This window comes from Tachysurus fulvidraco, chromosome 10, assembly GCF_022655615.1.
Source record: "Tachysurus fulvidraco isolate hzauxx_2018 chromosome 10, HZAU_PFXX_2.0, whole genome shotgun sequence".
In the NCBI taxonomy this organism is placed as follows: Eukaryota; Metazoa; Chordata; class Actinopteri; order Siluriformes; family Bagridae; genus Tachysurus; species Tachysurus fulvidraco.
Genome location: NC_062527.1, coordinates 5,178,035 through 5,198,672, shown reverse-complemented (window position 1 = coordinate 5,198,672; position 20,638 = coordinate 5,178,035). Strand labels below are relative to the sequence as shown.

The window sequence follows — 20,638 nt, the reverse complement described above, 5'->3', positions numbered from 1 at the left end:
TATTGAATGTATCACTCTTATGGTCTAGTTTCCAGAGTCATTGGTCTAACATCACATGCAAAAATTGAAAGTAAATTGTATTTATTTATAAACAAATTTTACATCTATTCCAGAAATGTTCCCATATCATGTAAGACAGGATTGAGACAGATGTGTTAAAACACCCCAAAGAGTACTTAGAAAGATCAGGGGTGTATATTTAATTTAGTGTATTAATGTAAACTTTGCATGACGCAGGTCGTAGCTTCAGAGTGTGTAGGTCTCTAGCAACTTATTTGTTTAAGCTGGTGTGAAATTTAAAAAAAATAAAAAGAAATGAAAGAAAGACAGAAAAGAAAAACTTTATAAGAGACCAGGCATAGGGCCAGAGGAAGGTGAGATGCCCTCGGTCCAGCACAGTGGGAGTTGGGGTGGAGATCCGACCTCTGGACTGGATGAACTATTAAGTATACAGAGTTGCTTCATTTTATTTTATTTTTCATTTTCAATACTACCTAATCGGGTTTCTCTTTTTTGCATCTTTGAAATTCGAAGCCATTAGCCGTTCTGCCTGTGCTTGTACTTTATGGCCTCGTCATTTTAGGGCCTGAGAAAAGAAAAGTAACTGTCTTTAAATATTATGCAACACAGTGTACAGCATTTTTGGATGTTTTAGTTCATACTAATAAAAGTTTCCTGTGTTAAACATAAAAACAGGTAAATTATTATAGTGTGTCACTTGAAAACACGTCTTTACATAGATTATATTTAGTTTACAGTGAGGATTTTTTAACAGCTTTAATACCAACAGATATTATTATTAATATTATTATTATTATTTCTACATACCAATGTAGAACATTTGAGCACCATGTATGAATCCTTAGACCACAGTACTGTGGAATTCTTGATTCTTATCAGCAAAACATGGGTTGTTTCTGAATGATTTCCTTTATGTTTTCCAACACTTTATGTGAGGTTTATGCTGTGGGGTTTATGTCTAACATGAGAGGATGATGAGGAAAGAACTGTCCATAGCGGTTGTTACCTAAGTGATAACAGGAACTAACTTGTTTTACAGATGTTACACAACTTTAAATTCTTGACATCTTGTGTTTTAAACCACTTACATTGGCCATACATGCAGAGACGATGGTTTATTCTGTTTCTTTCTCACACAGGGCCAGAAAAATGTGTGTGTTGATCTTGGTCTACCTATGGAATCATTGTGCATCCTGAGGCCCCAGGCCTTGTTCAATATTTCAGACATTCCCTCGCTGAAAATTCTTTTGTCCTCTGAGCCATGCGGCCTTGGATGGCTAAAGAACAGAGGCAGTGTGTGAAAGCCAGTGGTAGCCCTTAAGCCGAGGTTAATACGAGACAGAGCGGGTTCACTCTCTTCCCCAGAACTTTCAGCAGGATGGATTTGGGCCACTCTATAAGTGACGATGAGCCTCTGTCTGGAAGCACTCATGCAAATGATATGTCTGAGGGAAGGAAAACACCAAACCTGACCTACTGCACCCATCCCACAGCTAGTCCTCAGTGTTGCATTAGCAATTAACGAACTTAGTGTTTATATGTGAGCTTATAGGTACAGAACCTGTTGTGACACGTCTGTAAGTCAGCACATTGTGAAGATACACAACTTGACCAAAAGTGCAGTGAGTGGAAACATGTCCAAAATCACATGGCCAAACAGATTACATACTGTATGCATAATTGTTCACCTGAGATGTCATCATGAGGTTTATCATCCTGTCTTTCTAGGTGGCTTTGGATGAGGGCTGATCAGATATGGACTGATTGCACAAAAACAGATGCATGTGACTTTGTTTCCGTTCATATTTATGCACAGGGTCATTGTCATGGTTTAACTTGTTTGGACCTTTTACTTTCTGCAACTGAAGACCGTACTATTGTGGCATAATTAGAGATCCTATACAACTGTGTGGGAATTGCACCATATGTGGATGTGATGGTCAGGTGTCCACATACTTTTGGCTTTATAGTGTATCACAAGTCAAGTAAAAGACATCTAATATTGTCATTTTAAGTTTATTATATAACAAACATAAGAGCAATATTACTAATATATATATTACTACTAATATCACTACTAATATTACTAATATTAAATATTACTATTAATATTACTAGTTAAAAAATAAAAGAATTCTCTTAATCTATTGGCAGGTAATTTTGCTTCTCTCTAAATATACACTTGAAATAAGAAAAACGTCCAATAATTCTTCAAATCTCCTAACAGATTAACTAGTAACAGGCTTATTAAGAATATACAGTATATATACACACACACACACACACACACACACACACACACACACACACACACACACACACACACACACATTTTGTATACAAAATGAATTTTGTATTTGAACAATTATTTTCTTTTATTACTTTATATATTGATTTTTATTTTCTATCTTCATTTCATTTCCATTTATTTTATTATTCTGTTGTCTATTTGTATGTTTTATATTATGTTGTGTGTTTTAAATGTATTTTCATAAGGTGACCTTGAGAGCCTCAAATAAAATTTATTATTATTATTATTATTATTATTATTATTATTATTATTATATTTGGCTGGCTTCAATCTAAAAGACAAATAGAGCTTTTTTTTTTTTTTTTACAGTGTATAATCACTGTAGTCATTAAATCCTTAAATACATTGGACAGTGAGTTGCATGTGGTTTGGCCATGGAGGTTTAATTGGAGACCATCCCGGGCTCTTGACATTGATGATAATGATGATGATGATGATGATGATGTTGAGAGTCAAACCTATGTTTGTTCAGAAGTAATGATCAGAAGTAAAGGTTCTGCTCATGCTCGTGTTTGTATACAAACCTCGCGTCATTCAGCCGCTCCCCTGTGTGTGTGTGTGTGTGTGTGTGTGTGTGTGTGTGTGTGTGAGAGAGAGAGAGAGAGAGAGAGAGAGAGAGAGAGAGAGAGAGAGAGAGAGAGAGAGAGAGGGTGTGTGTATGAGGGTGTGTATGAGGGTGCCTGATGCAATTCAGCCTTTATAAACTCACACCATCCGGCGGTGTTTCATTCGAGGACGCTTTCGGAAATACAGCTCCAGCTCATTTAACTCACTAAACCCGATTTTAACATTATTCTATATTTAAAATATATCTATTCTACTATTTATCCCGATCTGTTTTATTTCTATTCGCCAGTTTTTTGTTTGTTTGTTTTTTTCATCCTGATTAGAAATTTGTAGCTTTTAAAAAAAAGGAAGTGGTTAAATAACCCGCGTCGCAGAACAACCTGAAAAAGGGGGATTTTTTATTTTCTTTCTTTCTTTTTTTGGAAATTCTGTTGTTTTATTGAAAGGTAAGACCATTGATTGCACTATTCCTTATTTATTGAACCTATTCACAGCTGTTTAAACGTGCAATGAAATGTATATTTATTGTATATGGAAATATATAGGAAATAAGAGGTGTGTGTATATACATATCCATTCTTGATATGGGGTTTAATTTGCTATTTTATATATTTATATATTTTTTTTATTTCAATTCTAAAATTCTTCCTGTCTGTCCTTCACATCCAAAGCGATTGAGTCGCAGATGGAAATGTACACATTATATAAAAGCGTCTACTGCAGTCATATAGTCTAAAGGGATTATATATATAGACATAATAATAGACATAAAAGAAATAAAACGACAGATAATAAACAGTAGGGAAGAAACAGAATGAATGATATCATTTGTACGCGTGTTTTTACCCTTTAGACGTCTGATTTATGAGGTTTCATCAGCCGGTTCTTTTGGGTGGGGATTAAGTGCTTGCTGACGGTAAATAAAGCGCTTGAGCGAAAAAAAAACAAAAAAAAAACGGACGCACGTGGCTTTGTTTCTTTTTATTCCTAGGCTCTAGAATTAAGATGTCTTTCATAATACTACTTTTTATTTGTTTATTATTATGTGTATCTATTTGTAAAAAAATCCTTCCTGTCTCCATCTATGTAAAATATAAATATATAACCCTAAACATATATACATATATTTATAACAGTAGGGATATGTATATATACATATATATAATAAATAAATATATATATATACGCGTACATGTCGTTTTCCGAGTAGAAACACTAGTAGACGGTTAAATATTTGCCGGAGAATGTTGTATTGTGAGTCATGGCGGTGTTAAAGAAACACGCCGGTCTTTATATTCAGTCAGACTGAAGATGCCGGTTGGAAATTTCCACTGCCCGCGTGAGTCAGCCGCAACACAACCCCACCCCCACCACCAACCCCCACCCCTCCCCTTTCAGCCCAGGCGTCACGTGTTCAAGGACACGCAGAAATGAATAGAAAAAGAAATAAATTCTATGTACAGTTGTGCAATAGATGATAGAATGGAATAGAATAGAAATGAGATGCAGGGATGTTCAAGGATAGAGGAGGTAACAAGTAAATGTAAGGTTATTGCACATTGTTATCGTGTAATGTGGGGAACATTTAACTATTCATGGGGTTGATTGTCTGGGGAGATAAAAAAAAAACCTGTTCTTGTGTCTTTGTGGTTGTGCTGGCTCTGTAGCGTCGGCCAGATGGTAAAAGTTCTTGGATGACTTGGATGTGAGGGGTCGAGAGATATTTTCTGAGCCCTTTTCATCACTCTGGATATATACAGTTCTTGAAGGGTGGGCAAGGGAACAGCTATAATCCTTTCGGCTACGTAGTTCACACTCACCACGGTTGGGTTTGTTTATACAAACGCGCTAAATGATGTGTTTCTTTGTGTGTGTTTTAGGTTTTTTACATTAGGACATTTGTTACAATGGACATTATTCCTGGAAAAGCGGAAATTAGCCGCTTTAACATTTCACCAGATGAAGACAGCAGCTCCAGTTCCAACAGCATTGAGTGCCCTGACTATCACCCCAAGAAAGTGCCATTGAGCAGGTAGCAATTATTCAGCATGCTGTTATATATTCATATTTGCATATTATTATGCAATACAAAATAAAAATATATGTATTTTTCTCCCTAAATTGCAGTCAGAACGGTGATTTGGATGCCGAAAGTCAGAACTTCCTCCCCAGTGGCAGCCAAGAAAAAAAGAAATATGAAGTTGAATATGTAAGTGAAATTTTCAGGGACACTTCAAGGCCAGCAGTTTGTGTACTCCTGGTCATCGTTCCCATTTGTAGTTATTCCCAAAAGTGTTGCCGTAAAGTTGGAATCACTCAGTTGTACAGAACGTCTCTGTATGCTGTAGCATTATAATTTCCCTTTTCTCTGAGAGACTGTTTCAGCATGATAATGTCCTTGTGCCCAAAGCACAGAGTTCCATGAACACATGGTGTGTTAAGGTTGAGGTGTGTCCTAACGAAACCCCACTGAACACCTTTGGGATGAACTAGAACAATGACAGAAGAGAAGAATGAAGATTATTATATGAGTAAAGAGGAAATAAATCTAAATAAAGTACACATGTGTGACGGTCAGGTATACATATAGTGTAAGAGTAGAAATATCTGAATCAACGATGTCATGAAATATGTCTGTCAAAGCACATATTAGTGAGTCATGAATCATGAATAATTCAGTGAAACTTAAAAGAAAAGGTGTGTAGTTATAAGAACAAGTTATGCAAGTACAGGCCTGCTGATGAACCCTGAATCAGAAATTTAATCTGTGCCCTCCTCTCTTCTTCTAGCACCCTGGCACTGCGTCATTTGGGATGTCCGTGTTCAACCTGGGCAACGCCATCATGGGCAGTGGAATCCTTGGCTTATCCTATGCCATGGCCCACACGGGCATCGCACTGTTTGTGTGAGTATCATGCTGGTACTGAATGTATTTACAGTACTTATAGTTCTTATGGCTACGAAGCATCACCGATCAAAACCAGCCTTTTATTAGAACCAGCTTTAACAGACATTTTTATTTGAACAAAACTCTGGGAACAAAAAAAGCATATAGAATTATTTTAGATCAGCGTTAGAATAAATAATTCTCCTTTTTTTTTTTTTTGTATGTCATGTTCGACTGAGGTTTGCCCCAGTTTCAGGGATAATCTGCACTCTGTATATACTGTGTGCTTACAAACAGACATGATCTGTGAACGTGTGAATGCTAACTATCAGTGAGATACTCACAGACGGGCCAACAGGCCTTGCAGCAAGCACATGAATACCTTTGCAGTCAGGCTACAAGTTACATAAAGCGTGTCAGAGTATTTTAGGCATTTTGTATGCTATGCTTCCACATGCTTTTGTTTTTAAACAGGACTACAGTGTAACTAGGTTCATAAATGGAAACAGTTCACTTCCCCAATTTTAAGGTCAGATCCTTACCTGTTTTAAGTATAAATACAGGATCACAGTACACATCTGATATCTAATCAGACCTCATGTTACGTTAGGTGAAGCACATTTAAATTATAGGAATAACGGTTCGAGTACTTCAGTTGTAGGGCAGGTTAGGGAACTTTTTCTTTATCTGTTACCATCGATGCGTAAACACAATGCCTTAACATGCCTGCTTAGCAGACTTCCTGGAAATATTGAATTGTCTGAATTTTTTTTAGCACATCATGAATGCTGAGGGAAATGAGTACGGTTAATAATGGCTGGTTTTTCCTCTGTTTGCTTTGGCAGATTCCTGCTGATATGTGTGTTCCTATTTTCCCTCTACTCTGTCCATCTGCTGCTTAAGACCGCAAATGAAGGAGGTTAGCACCATTTCTTCTTCACCAAAATGTATATATTACATCCCATGTGAATTTGGTGGCAGATCAGATTTTGATTCTGCAAAATCCTTCCTTCTCCAGGTCATATGGTCTATGAGAAGTTGGGCTACAAGGCTTTCGGCTTGCCTGGAAAGCTTGCAGCGTCTTTATCTATCACCATGCAGAACTTTGGAGGTAAGATGACAATTTATGCAGGATTCAAACACTCAAACCGCTTTTGGGATGATTAGCAGATTTGTTGTAGGTTTGTTCCATGAAACATACATCTCTCCTTCCATTCCAGCCATGTCCAGCTACCTCTACATCGTGAAGTACGAATTACCAATAGTCATCAAAGCTTTCACCGGGGATGAAGGGTGAGATACTCTGTCAGAATTTTTAAATTAGTTTGTCCTTATTCTTTGAGAGGTTTCTCCGTGCGTACGTGTTTAGATTCGGTTCATGTCACTTGCAGTGTCTGCTTGCATAAGCGTCTTTTCATGCGGTGAAGTGTTTCATTGTAGTGTCGGCTAGGACGAGATGTATTTTGAGTGCCAATCAAAGGGGTCTTTATAGACTGCCTCGTACCACACAGAGCTTGCAATGACCTAATGCATGAACATTATTTTGTAACAAATAATACTGCAGGGTAGAGTTTATCCTGTGTAATAATAATAATAATAATAATAATAATAATAATGTATTGGCACCCTCAGTGTTAAAACTCATTCATTTTTTCTCCTTTTTTTAGGGCTTGGTACACCAACGGAGACTACCTGGTTTTGCTTGTTTCTGTCATCATTATTTTGCCGCTTTCACTGCTTAAAAATCTAGGTGAGTTTCTTTCTAACAAAAAGAACAAGAAGAGTGAAAGGAGTCCAGAGCTGGGGTTAAGCTAGATAGAAAGAAACTAATTTTGTTTTCATCTTCACCACAGGATACCTCGGCTACACAAGCGGCTTCTCGTTGTTGTGCATGGTCTTCTTCCTGATTGTGGTAAGCAAATGTGATGTTATTCTTCTAGAATTAATAAGATATATGATAAACTTTATTGAATTCAGGCTGGTTAAATTCATTTACTACAGCAGCTCACAGACGGTTGAAGTGCAGGGATAGATAAAAGACATCTCAGGAGGAACATGCTAAACGTTTGTTTTTTTTCTTCAGGTGATCTACAAGAAGTTCCACATCCCCTGCCCGTTTTCCAACGACATCTTCAACATGACATTAAACAACACACTCACACATCTGCAGGACACCATGGCCACAGACTATAATGAGGACTCTTGCAAACCCAAATACTTTGTCTACAACTCAAAGGTACAGATATAGAAGTTTCACCCTCCTTAGAGAGTGTGTACAGAGTGATTTAAATGGTGTGTGACTACCATTTTTATTCTCCTGTCTTCAGACTGTGTATGCCGTGCCCATTCTCACCTTTGCCTTCGTGTGCCACCCGGCTATTCTGCCCATGTACGAGGAGCTGAAAGAGTAAGTGCTATCTTCAGTCATTGGCATTTTAAAGTCCGGTTAGAAGACACAGAGATGTCTGGGAACGGTTAAAAGCTTTAGCATCATCTCATGAAGTCTTGTTACTTTTTCCACAGTCGTTCTCGTAAAAAGATGCAGAATGTGGCTAATGTGTCTTTCATTGCCATGTTCATCATGTATCTGCTCGCTGCTCTGTTTGGATACCTGACCTTCTATGGTAAGCACTCGTTGTTTCATCTGAAAATAAAACCACTTTCATACAATCCTGAATTGCTGAGCTGTTCCAAATACTGTACTGACACACCCCAGTCCTCACATTAACGTGGATTGTAAAAAGTTAAATCCCACCCGCCTCACTTCCCGGTAATTCTTATGTAAGCGTTGAGAAAGACACAGTCCCTGATATCTGGCCTCTGGGCTGTTTGTCATGGCAGGAAAATAACATCATGTATTTGCTAATGTTCTTTTTTCGAACAGCAGTATCAGGACGGAGACAGATTGTCCAATAAAGAAAAAAACTTGTTTGTATTTTTTAGAAACGGTCGAGCCTGAACTTTTACACACGTATGCGAAGGTGTACAAATTGGATGTGGTGCTGCTGATTGTACGTCTGGCTGTTCTGACTGCTGTCACTCTCACTGTCCCCGTCGTCCTCTTTCCTGTGAGTATATCTGTTTATGATCACATACTATGGCGTAGAGCTAAATCTTAATAATAGTAGCATGTCCTTTGTAAATACGAAATCTACAAAATCTGATCATCTTTTTCTTTGACATGTCAGATCCGCACATCGATTAATCAATTGTTGGGTGCCGCTAACAACTTCAGCTGGATCCGCCATATCATCATCACGGTGCTTCTGTTATTTGCAGCCAACCTGCTTGTCATCTTTGCCCCAAGCATTAGGGATATCTTTGGATTCATTGGTAGGTCGACATTCACAACACAACGAATTCTAGTGACAGTTTCAATGGTAACAATTACATTGTTCATCACAATTCTTTTTTATTTCTTTATTTTAGGTGCTTCTGCTGCCGCTATGCTGATCTTCATCCTGCCGTCTGCCTTCTACATCAAGCTGGTGAAGAAGGAGCCCTTGAAATCTGTGCAGAAGATTGGGGTAAGAATTTTTTTGGCATATCACTCTGAATTGCTGCTTGAAATGGCTTCAGATATCCTGAGAGCTGAGGGTTTAGAAAATCGAATTAAATAAAATGGAAAAAAAAAAAAAAGCCGCTTCTTAAAATGTCATGTCCTTCTTCTGTGTGTCCTGCAGGCAATCCTGTTTCTGTGCAGTGGCTTCATCGTCATGTTTGGTTCCATGAGTTTGATCATCATGGACTGGGTCCACAATGCTGGTGCCTCGGAGAGTCAAGGAGATGGTCACTAAGATGCAGCATGAGTGACGGGTAGGCTGGACATGTCTCTACCGATGCTGAGCTGCTGACCGGTCCATCGCCGTTCCTGTTCTCATTGCTACAACAACCAAAATTAAATAAACCCTGCTCTTTTTCCAGCTGAGAGCAAAGAACTTCCTACCATTCTGAGAGAATGTACCAAAAACACTGTACAGTATGCTGTTAGGCCACAAAGATGGTGCTTTATCTGTTTTTGTTGCCATGGGGAGTTTTTTTTTATTGAGTTCAGCTGGTCATTCAGATTCTGAAACAAATTATGAATGCAAATGCAAATTGAGAGACCGATCTCAAGTGCACAGTTCTCAGTATTTAGCTTCTGAAACTCGCAACCAAAACCCCTACTCTATGTCGCAACTGACTCTTGTCAAGACCTTAGCATTCGACTTCTGTTTTTAACTTTGCCAAAAAAAGTCTTTCTTACTAAGTTTGTATATCAAAAAGCACTTAATAATCAAAACTATACACGAACGTCTGCAATTCCAAACTTTACTATTCAACCTTAATCGTACTAGTTACAATGTCATTTTGTCAGCCTGTAAAAAAAATGCTTACATTTAGTCTTTCACCTGAGGTTTCGGTAGTCGAACAAGACACTGTAAGGGGAAAGAAATGTACCATACAGGTACATTTAAATTCTTCAAGGTACAGTCATTAAATGTTGTAACGGTACACTACATTTACGTTCCTGCTTAAATACAACAGGAGCAAAATTATCCATCAGTTTATTACCTTTTTTTTTAAATGAAGGAAGACCGAATTTACTACAAGACGTATTTGAATCTGTACTTGAAAAGGTATTCAAGTACATATTTTACAACAATAACCTCATTGCTCAAAAGGCAAAGCTGAAAAATGATCTGTTCTGTTTTGTTGTGACCGGTTGAAGGCACCAAAATATATTGTTGAAGAACATTTTACTTTTTAGTCACATGCTGTGGTTGAGAACGAGAGTACGACACAGACGGTTCGTTAAAATTTTCTGAAATAAGAAGAAGATGAGGCTTTCAACATTTCCATCTTCAGTGTTAACCGTCGGCAGCTTTACGATCGTTTGTCTGAGACGTAGGAGGGAGTAAAAAAGGACGAGAGGGATTAGTTCAAATTGTCACATCCACTGGTCTGTCATGAGCTGCTGAGTGAATTTACACACCACAAACACAAAGACGTTAGTACATCCTCACCCTGCTTCTAGTCACTAACTATTAGCTTGTGTCATCTAAAATGTGTTGTCCAACACTTATTTATAGAAAAGCATCAATGTAATTTTATCTATTTTACTATATTTATATATTGTAAATATGTATATATATATCAAGCCAATGAAGTGTGTGTGTGTGTGTATATATATATATATATATATATATATATATATACACGTATGTATATGTATATATATATATGTGCAGTTTTTATCACAGTCACATATATGTATTTTTCCTTTTCATTTGTCAGTTTGTTCGGTGTTTCAGATATAAATGTCTGCCTCTGATGTATTTTATTACCCATAGGTTTGGATAACTGTCTGACATCTAATCACCCTTAGGCTTGTCCCTGCATTGTGGCTGGATATGAAAAGTTTTACTTTCATATCCAGAAAAAGTTTCTTAATATTACAAGAGTCCACACTGCTCTTAACAACTTGTACTGCACATTTCATGTACATTGAGGCTAGACTGCTGTAGTTAAACAAGACAGGGGGCGAGGACTGCAAAACTCAAGTATGAATAGCCAGTCGTACAAGTGCTCTTGTTTCAATGAAACACTATGTATATCATGTAATTACTGTTCAATAAAAGATAAAGATTAACAATTGGGTCTTCGTTCCTTAAGTGTTTTTTTTTTGTGCTTTTATGAACATTGAACCAGTAAAACAGTGGTTTAACCTCCTGGTAGATCACTTCAGCCTGGAAATCTATAAAATGAACCATAAATCATTGTAGGACATCTTGTCATTTTTCTTCTAGTACATCAAGAACTGTTTTGTCTTTCCACACCTACTCTATAAAATATCAATTCATGTACTACTAATACTAATACCATAATAACTTGTTAATGGTTCATGCCAGCATGAATTTGTTTTGTTTTGTTTTTTAACTTTTAACAAAGTTTTTTTAAACTTTTTGATTTAAATTCTTTCTTTTTATCTACCAAAAGATATCCTTGGTCTCAGTGTGCTTTTCTCACAATTTGCTGAAGTGAAAGCTGAGCATAAAGCGAAGCAACTCAGTTTGTGATCAGATACCGGCTGATAAATTACCTACCGCATCATCATCAAAACACAGAAGAGCGTTCACACGCTGTACAGATAACAGCAGCAGCTCATTGTAAAGCAATAGCAAGACATAAATAATTACAATTATTTCTCACATCAATGTTAACAAGAGGGATCAGTGAAAAGATAACAGAGTGACTCGAGTCTAATGAACTCGTTATCCGTGGCGAACTTTAGTGGGTTAGGTTAGCTGCAAATAAGGAAACTTTGGGGAGTAACTTTTTCTCTTTCTCATGTTAGAATTTAAATTGATATAAAAAAATGTGAAAAAGGCCACTATACACCCACTGCAAAATAAAAATAAAATAAAATTAATAAAAGTATCTTAAGCAATTGAAAGATTTCTATTTACTAAATATTATTAATTAATCATTAATTAATAATTTTTTTTTTTTTTGAAAGCCTGAAAAACTTTTTTAGTTATTTTTTTTATCTTATTTAACGCTTATTTTCTTGTTTTATAGTCTTATTATATTATAGATCTATTATGGCAAATAAAGGCTCACCTCTGCATTTCAATTAAATACTTTGATTGTAAAAAAATTAAAAATTGAATGATATATGTGAAGATATATGAATGAAGGAAAAGCTAATATTTCTTATTATAAGACATTTGGTGCATCATATTAAAACATATTGATTCATGCCAAGCTTAATTTTCTATTGAAAGATAATTTACCTTTTTTTAAAGAAAGTAATAAAAGACGTGAAAATAGACTTGACATTTCTAATAGCTAAATTAAAACAAGGTGCTGTCTAGCAAAGAGGAATTTAGGTGTAGTCTGGATGATACTGAGGTGTGGTTTGAATTGATATTAAGCAACTTTGGCAATCTTTTTGGATTGGTTGAGTTCTTGGCCAGGAGAGGTGAGCATGTTGAAATGTTTTGTTTTGTTTTTCTCCATTTGACATCGCAGTAGTCGTCACAGCGATTTACATAAACAAATCAGGCTAGAAGGGAGGAGTTTAAGCTGCTTTACACCAACAGTTTTAAACAATGGCTGAAAAGACACAGGCTTCATTTGAGCTGACAGACATCTGTATCTGTTGACCGAAATGTAGACGTCAACCACAGTAGCAGCACTTCATGAAGTGTCAGAAGGTTCTAGAACTTAATCTTCATTTCCGGTGTTTTGGTGTGGTTGAGCTGTGGAGTGAGACAGTCTTAAATGTACAGAGGGTTGACTATAAAACAGTGTTCAAATCTATGTTCAGCATTTCCTCTTTCTCAGGAAACTAAAACCACACACAAACATCTTTCTTTTTTTTCTGTGATTAACCAATAGATCTTCTCAACGATTAAGGGCTTATAGTCTTTGTGTGTGTGTGTGTGTGTGTGTGTGTGTGTGTGTGTGTGTGTGTGTGTGTGTGTGTGTGTGTGTGTGTCTGTGTGTGTGTGTGTGTGTGTGTGTCTGTGTGTGTGTCTGTGTGTGTGTGTGTGTGTGTGTGTGTGTGTGTGTGTGTGTGTGTGAGTGTGAGAGTGAATGTCCTGGGTTTCATTAGACTGGACAAAAGCAGCCCCTGCTGGTGAGTACAAGGCTACAAAAGTCAAGACAAAACAACCAGATGCTGTACATTTGTTGGAAAATATGATTTGCACATAAGCCAAGTACCAAAATGATGAATTTGAGTTAATGTACCTACTAATTTTGGGGGATGTGGTAGCTCAATGATTAAGGTGTTGAACATTCAAAACCCAAGTAAACCAAGCTGCCACTGCTGGGCCCCCAAGCAAGGCATTTAACCCTCAATTGCTCATTTGTAGAAAAATGAGAAAAAGCATGTATGCTGCTCTGGATAAAGGTGTCTGCCTAATGCTGTAAATGTAATTATTAAAAACTTCAAAAACAAAAAAACCTTATCATATACTTTATGTGTATCATTATGTATCATATACTTTACTTTACTTTACTATCATTTTTACCAGAACAATAAAAAAATCATTTATAAAATTCTAAATTGACCAAAATATGTTTTAGCTATTAACATTAGATTATTTTAGATAATCTAAAATTAGATTAGGTGTTATCTGATTTGGTGAAATGTGAGGCTGCTATTGTTGGAACTCAGAGCCCTTCACTGACATATCAGCCAAATAAAAAAAAATTTTTAAATAGACTTCACAAGCCTGTCTCAGCTTTATTGCAGTCAAACAGAAATCTTCAGATATAATCTTTTCCGAAAGATACAGTAGTCCTCAGCAGATAGTCAGCAAAACAATCCAAACTTCCAGGCGTGGTGCAGTTGAGTGCTCAAAGTCTCAGTCAGGCTGTCTCTATTTATGCTCTGGCACCTTACGCGCCTCCTTTTCTTAATTTGCATGCTCTATCCGATTTCCCATTATTTTCAAGTTTAAGATTTAGTCTTCTCCTATCTATTTTACATAGCTTGTCCCAATTCCCATTACTTCCAGGTACCACCTACTTCCTTATTCCTGAACCCTCCAATGACTCTTCCACACCTTTGACTATTTACCACCATGCTGTGATGTTTCTACACAAATTGATCCAGTTTCCACCATTTCCACACCGATTACACATGGCACTCAGACTCCATTGCATCCATGGAATTCCCATTATACAGGTGGAGCCTTTAATGGTTTCGTTTGCCATGCTGTCTCTCCCTGTTCCAGCTATTCTCTTCTCCCTCGAGCATTGAGGCTAAGATTCGTATGTCTGAATCTCCTCATTCTGAAAATTCTGCTACATCCCTTAATCCTACTTCTCCCACTCCAATATGTTCGTATACTCATTTTTAGAAGGCTTTTCTTCAATAAATCTTCTTTTATGTCCATCCCTGTTTCTCTGAGTGATTGCTTTTGTTTGAATACTTTATCTACTAAAACGCTTAAGCTATAGGCTATTTTACTGTGAAGCTTTACTTTTTGATAAGGTTAGTACAGTTTAGAGTTATTTATGTAGATTAGTTATTTTATATTTATTTTATTCATACTCCTTCCCTCATTGTTTTCTCAACACTATCCAGCTGATATATTCAGGCTCTGGTACCATCCTTATGTTGTCTTGTGAAATGGTCACAAGGGGTGAATCAGTTCAACAGATTTAGATTGGTTTGATTGCCAAAAAGTGAGCAATGAAACTCAAAGTATTTACAGTGTGGAATGCATTGGGCAAGAATTCACTAGAAGATGATTCGACATTCATCTGGTATTTGCACACAATCCACCCTGTTAACTAAAGCATGTGATGCAAAGCGTAGGTGTGGTACAGTAGACAAATTCCTACTCTCCATACAGTTCTCTATGGACAGTGTTGTTCAGAACACATTCAGTGTCAGGACCCAAATGCAAGGAAACCAAATAAAGTCAGTAGGAGGTTTAATGAAAAAACTGAAAGCCTGGCACAGCCAGCAAGTCCAGAAATAAGACAAACAGTACAAGGCCTAGAGCAAGGCTGCCAACTCACGCAATTGTGCCAATTCTCACGCCACACTCCCATATTCTCACGCAGACTCATGCAGCAGAGAGGGAAATAAAATCGCGCCGCATGATCTCGCAAAGCAATGTGCAGAGAGACCAGACAGACAGTGTAGTGAGTTTTTTGTGACAATTGTGAGGGAAATACACAATTTATTTCCATAAACTAGGCGGGCAGGTTTAAGAGACTCTCCACCATTGCTAAATTGGTGTTAGTCCTGCTACACTGCAATGCTGATGCAGAGGGTTTTTTCGCTGGTGGGATTAAACAAAACAAATCAACTAGAATCAGCTTGGCCCTGGAGGGAACACGGTCATCTCTAATGACAATCAGGATGGTAGACTCACTAGCAAGACATTACTGACCAGAGAAAAACACAACTAAGAAAATGCAGCACAAATATCAGCTGGTGGATGAATAGCAAAAATTAACAATAAAATAAAAGTCATAAATAAATGTACAGACAAAAGGAATCGCACTACGAAAGTCCCAAAACACAGAGAAATAATACACAGAAAACAGTTTGTAGACAGGCAGCAGAGTGAATAACTAAGAACTGAGAAACAAACTGAGAAACGCTATCCAAAAAAAAGGGAAAAAACTCAAAGGGAGAGATGCCACTAATCCATGAAACAAAAGTAATCCAAACAACAAGATAGAGGTTTAATTCAAAGCAAAATTCGAAAAGTCTGAAACGTCCGAGAGTCGAAACCTGAAGTGTGCGACACCAGAGACATGGAAGACAATCTGGTGATGAGAGTTTGAAAAGGATGCCAACACAACTTGTACAATTTTACAACTTGTGAACTATATGTTCCTTCAAGACCTGTCAAAAATATTAACGTCATCAGGTGGAAGCACTTAAACACCACCAACAACAACAACAAAAAAGCACAGGATTTTTTTTTCCCCCACACACTGAGAGTCAATAATAAAAAATCAAAAAGTCATTGTGGTCCCCAATAACGAGTAGGGTGGAGTACTTAAATCCCCATGGGGATATTTGGTGTCACACCAAACAGCTGCAACACAAGCAAATAGTTCTATAAACTATAATACAAATATATTTGAATTTGAATTTAGTCTGTTGTTCAAATTCTAATTTATTAAGCACTTTTAACAATGGACATTGTCTCAAAGCAGCTTTACAGAACATAAACATACAAAACATTTAATATAAAGATTAATACAGTACAAAAATTCAAGATTATAATTAGACATATTTATATGTATTTGTATTTATTCCATCTCTCGAAAATTGTCCGTAGTGTGTGAGTGTGTGAGTGAATGAGAGTGTGTGTGTGCCCTGCGATGGGTTGGCACTCCATCCAGGGTGTATCCTGCCTTGATGCCCGATGGCGCCTGAGATAGGCACAGGCTCCCCGTGACCCGAGGTAGTTTGGATAAAGCAGTAGAAAACGAGTAAGAGTGAGAGAGAGTATATTTATTCCAAATGAGCAAGCCTGAGGTGCCCTTGTTTCTGTCTGCTGTCATTCCCTGCTGTTAATTGTTGACCCCGCCCACCTATTTGTTACTATGGACATTAACTGCACTCATTCTCTTCCCCAGGTGATTTGTCTTAGTCTGTGATTGCCTCCGTCCTGTGATTGGTTCTTGTTCCCTATATCTACTCTGTTTGTTCATTTCCCTGTTGTGAATCGTTGTTAGTATGGGCTATGCTGTCTGTTCATGTCTCTGTTCCCATGCCCTGTCCTGCTCAGTGTTCTGTCCTGTTTTTGCCTGCTTGTTTCTTTCTTGTTTCCTGTTTTTGTCTATTAAAAGGAGTTAACTGCATTTGGATCTGCATTCGCCTGTGACTCATCGTGACAGAGGCGATTGTGGCAAGGAAAAACTCCCTTGGATTTAAAAGGAGGAAACCTTGAGAGGAACCTCATCCTCATTTGGGTGACACTGGAGGGTGTGATTATAAAGATACAGTCTGGCATTTGTGTATCGATGAGGAGATTGTTGTCCTCAAAGAACACATGGATTTGGCATCTCCTCTTAGAATATTTCATGAAGCAGAGTCCAACTGTACATCTCTACATGACTAAGGATCCTCACAGGGTCATCACCATCTTAATGAAGGTCTGAACCTTCATGACACGGAAGACAAGTGTAATTGGTATAATCTCTGGATGCCTCGGGATGGGTAGAAAGAGAGAAGCAGTGGAGAGGAAATAGGATCTAAACTTAAAGCCTGTCCCTGAATACTTATGTTATTTTACAAGTGATCTAAGAGAATGATGCAGCACTAAGATCAATTACAACTAATAGTAAGATGCAGTCTTGGTCCAAAGCTAAGAATATGTCATTTGTAACTTTAACAAGTGCAGTTTCTGTGCTATGATGGGACTGGAAACCTGACTGAAACTCTTCAAAGATATACAGTAGTTCTCCTGTAAGAAGGAGCACAGTTGAACAGACAACCTTTTCTAATATTTTAGACATAAATGGAAGGTTTGAGATTGGTCTGTAATTTAATAGTTCGTTAGGATCTAAATAAGATTTCTTAATGAGGGGCTTAATAACTGCCAACGTGAAGGATTTAGGGACGTGACCTAAAGATAACGAGGAGTTAATAATATTGAGAAGAGGCTCACCAGCTGTATGTAACACTTCTTTCAGTAATTGGTTTGGAATGGGATCTACCACACATGTGCATGTTTTGGGTGTTGTAATACGTTTATCTAGCTCTTAGTGTCCTATACATGTACAGTAAAGCACTGTAATTGTGAGTCAATTGTGAATCAACAATTTTTTTCCTGATACGTTCAATTTTATCAGTGAAGAATTTCATAAACTTTAATGGAATAGTGTTTTCAGATATCAGATTTTTTTTGGTTAATCTAGCCACTGTGCTAAATAAAATCCTCGGATATTTTTGGTTATTTTCTATGAGGTTGCTCAGGTGCTCAAGCCCCAACAGTGGGCAAGAATTACTTCTTGTACCTTTTTCTTTATCACAGCAAAACTGCTGTAGTCTTGTGTACAAAACTCCACTGTTTGGCTAGTATGGCATTGAGGGTGTGTTTAAAATTGTTCATGGTTCTCTCTATTTTCTCCCCAACTTTTTTCAGGAAGTAGTCTGCTCATACCCTTCTTGTAGACTAGCTTGCTGTCAGCCCTCCAATCTACACTGTTGTTGATGTGGACACCGAGGTATTTGTACTGTATTCATTAACCGTTATAATGTCCCCTCCCTTTATGAAGATGGGCTGGGCTACCATCTTCTTCCACAAGTAATCACACATTGAGTAGCAGTTTTTTGTACTCGCACCACTCCAAAACTGTGTTCAATACCATCCTACACTCTGCCTTCGGCCCATCCTTAATACAACCTACAACCACAGAGTCATCAGATAATTTCTAGACTAGAGAGTGTCATGGTACAGTTTTGTATTTAATGTTTGAAGTGTAGACAGTAAACCAGAAAGGAGACAGAACAGGCTCTTGGCAGTGCTCCTGTATTCTTCAGCACCTGTTCATGCTACTACCCAGTCTAACAAACTGGGGTCTGACAGAAAAGTATTTATATACAGCTAATTTGGAGGCACACTTAATAGTCGATTGGAAATAAAAATTAACTGATTAAATAAGTCAGTTAAATAAAAAAGTTCCTAACTTTCTTACGGAAAAAAAAAACTTATTAAATAAAATAAAAACAATTTGTATGCTGTCCATTTGTCTGACCAAAAGCTACGTTGTAATCACCACCTGCGAACCCGTATACACAAAATGTCAAGGGGGACTTGAAGGCAAAATGTTTCTGACTTCCCAGTAACCGTGGCTGTGTTGGGATTGGGAAGATTCCTACTTCCCAGGTGGAAAAATCAGTTTAAAAAAATTCCTCATCTCGTAATTCATACTAAAGACTTTTAAAAATTCTTAAAAGTTATTTTGAAACAAAACAACACAACCTAAATCAGCATTGCTGGGGAGGATAAAAGGAGCAGTAATTAGCAAGTAACAACAGTTTTCGAGAGCTCCGACTTCTCTGAATGGCGGTGACGTCACAACAACAACATGGCGGCGTAAAAATTAAGAACGAGAATAATAGCATGATTTATATTAATTCGTCTTTTTTTACAAGATTCTTTAATCAGACTGAACTTCTATCTAAGCTTTGGCACTATGTTTTTCACTGTTAATTATCGTATACACTTTTTAAGAACAGGTTGGGAAATTCCAACTTTGTAGTTATTAAATGTGGCATATGATTATAACTGCAGGGCTGTTAAGTGTCACGCATTGAGAGTGACAGTCACGCATTTGGGGCTTTTGTCACGATCTCCCGCCACACATCGTATTTCTCACGCAGAAAAACTTTTTGACTATTTATCATATATCTAATAAGTCGCAGCGCCCAAAACGTATCAGTCCGCACCGCTGTCTCTATGGGACCGGGCAGGAATCAAGCGCATCTCCCCTGGAGCTCTTAGTCGAGCCTGACACTTATCAGCCAATCAAAAAAAGAGGCTACACAATAGCCAATCAGAAAATAGCACTATCTGGGTAAGATTTAACGCAACAACCAATGAAAAAATAACATTCATTATCAAGGGTATTTTCGATGGTCGGCTTGAACAACACCTCAACACGAAACAGCTTGTCTCTGGACTGGACATTGTCCTCAATCGATTCATGACCCTAAAAATGGCTGGGCTTGAGCCGAACTGTCTTAAATGGGAGCAGCATTACAAATGATAAATGAGTCTAAAAAGGCAACAAACACAATAAACAACACCAGTCATAATCTCTCTCTCTCTCTCTCTCTCTCTCTCTCTCTCTCTCTCTCTCTCTCTCTCTCTCTCTCTCACACACACACACACACACACACACACACACACACACACACACACATACACACACAAGCATTTAGAATCAGAATTACAATAAGAAATAGAATCAGGATCAGCAACAGAATTAGAATCATAAGATAAGATAAGATAAGATATACATTTATTCGTCCCACAGTGGGGAAATTTCTATGTTACAGCAGCAAAGAAAAAGAAATGCAAATATATAAAAGAATAAAGACATAATATAGTGTACAATACAGCATATACACAACACAATTGTGTATATAAATACAAAGAATTAAGAGACCATGAGTACGTAGTTACACTAACAGACATATTGCTCACAGGTAATATTGCACGTTTTTAAAATTTCTGTTATTGCACATGTGTTGTTTAAATACATTGTTATTGTTATTATTGCAGTTAAACAGTAATAACAGTGTGTATATTATGGTGACTGGTTACCTGGGAGCAGCTTTGATTGTAAAGTCTAATCGCAGCAAGGAGAAAAGACCG

At 37.4% G+C, this 20,638-nt stretch overlaps 1 protein-coding gene and 1 long non-coding RNA gene across 2 annotated transcripts; one reads left to right on the top strand and one right to left on the bottom strand.

Moving 5' to 3' along the window:
- Positions 1-4,773: 4,773 nt before the first annotated feature.
- LOC125145693 lies at positions 4,774-20,634 on the bottom strand. Its single transcript, XR_007144133.1, has 2 exons — positions 20,588-20,634; positions 4,774-5,388 (listed from the first exon to the last, which is right to left on the bottom strand). It is a non-coding gene; the product is annotated as an uncharacterized LOC125145693 (long non-coding RNA).
- LOC113653976 (sodium-coupled neutral amino acid transporter 2-like) lies at positions 4,795-11,418 on the top strand. Its single transcript, XM_027163898.2, has 15 exons — positions 4,795-4,931; positions 5,027-5,108; positions 5,689-5,804; positions 6,632-6,705; positions 6,805-6,897; positions 7,007-7,079; positions 7,454-7,536; positions 7,640-7,698; positions 7,870-8,022; positions 8,114-8,193; positions 8,310-8,410; positions 8,730-8,854; positions 8,975-9,119; positions 9,216-9,313; positions 9,470-11,418. The coding sequence occupies exons 1-15, from the start codon at positions 4,807-4,809 to the stop codon at positions 9,581-9,583; spliced, it is 1,521 nt and encodes a 506-aa protein (XP_027019699.1). The 5' UTR covers positions 4,795-4,806; the 3' UTR covers positions 9,584-11,418.
- Positions 20,635-20,638: the final 4 nt, after the last annotated feature.

Bases quoted from the DNA above. Each gene is read 5' to 3' on its own strand.
- LOC113653976 (XM_027163898.2), top strand. From the start codon at position 4,807: ATGGACATTATTCCTGGAAAAGCGGAAATTAGCCGCTTTAACATTTCA. The intron at 6,706-6,804 runs GTTAGCACCATT...TTCCTTCTCCAG, and splicing joins TAAGACCGCAAATGAAGGAG to GTCATATGGTCTATGAGAAG. The intron at 8,194-8,309 runs GTAAGTGCTATC...CTTTTTCCACAG, and splicing joins ATGTACGAGGAGCTGAAAGA to TCGTTCTCGTAAAAAGATGC.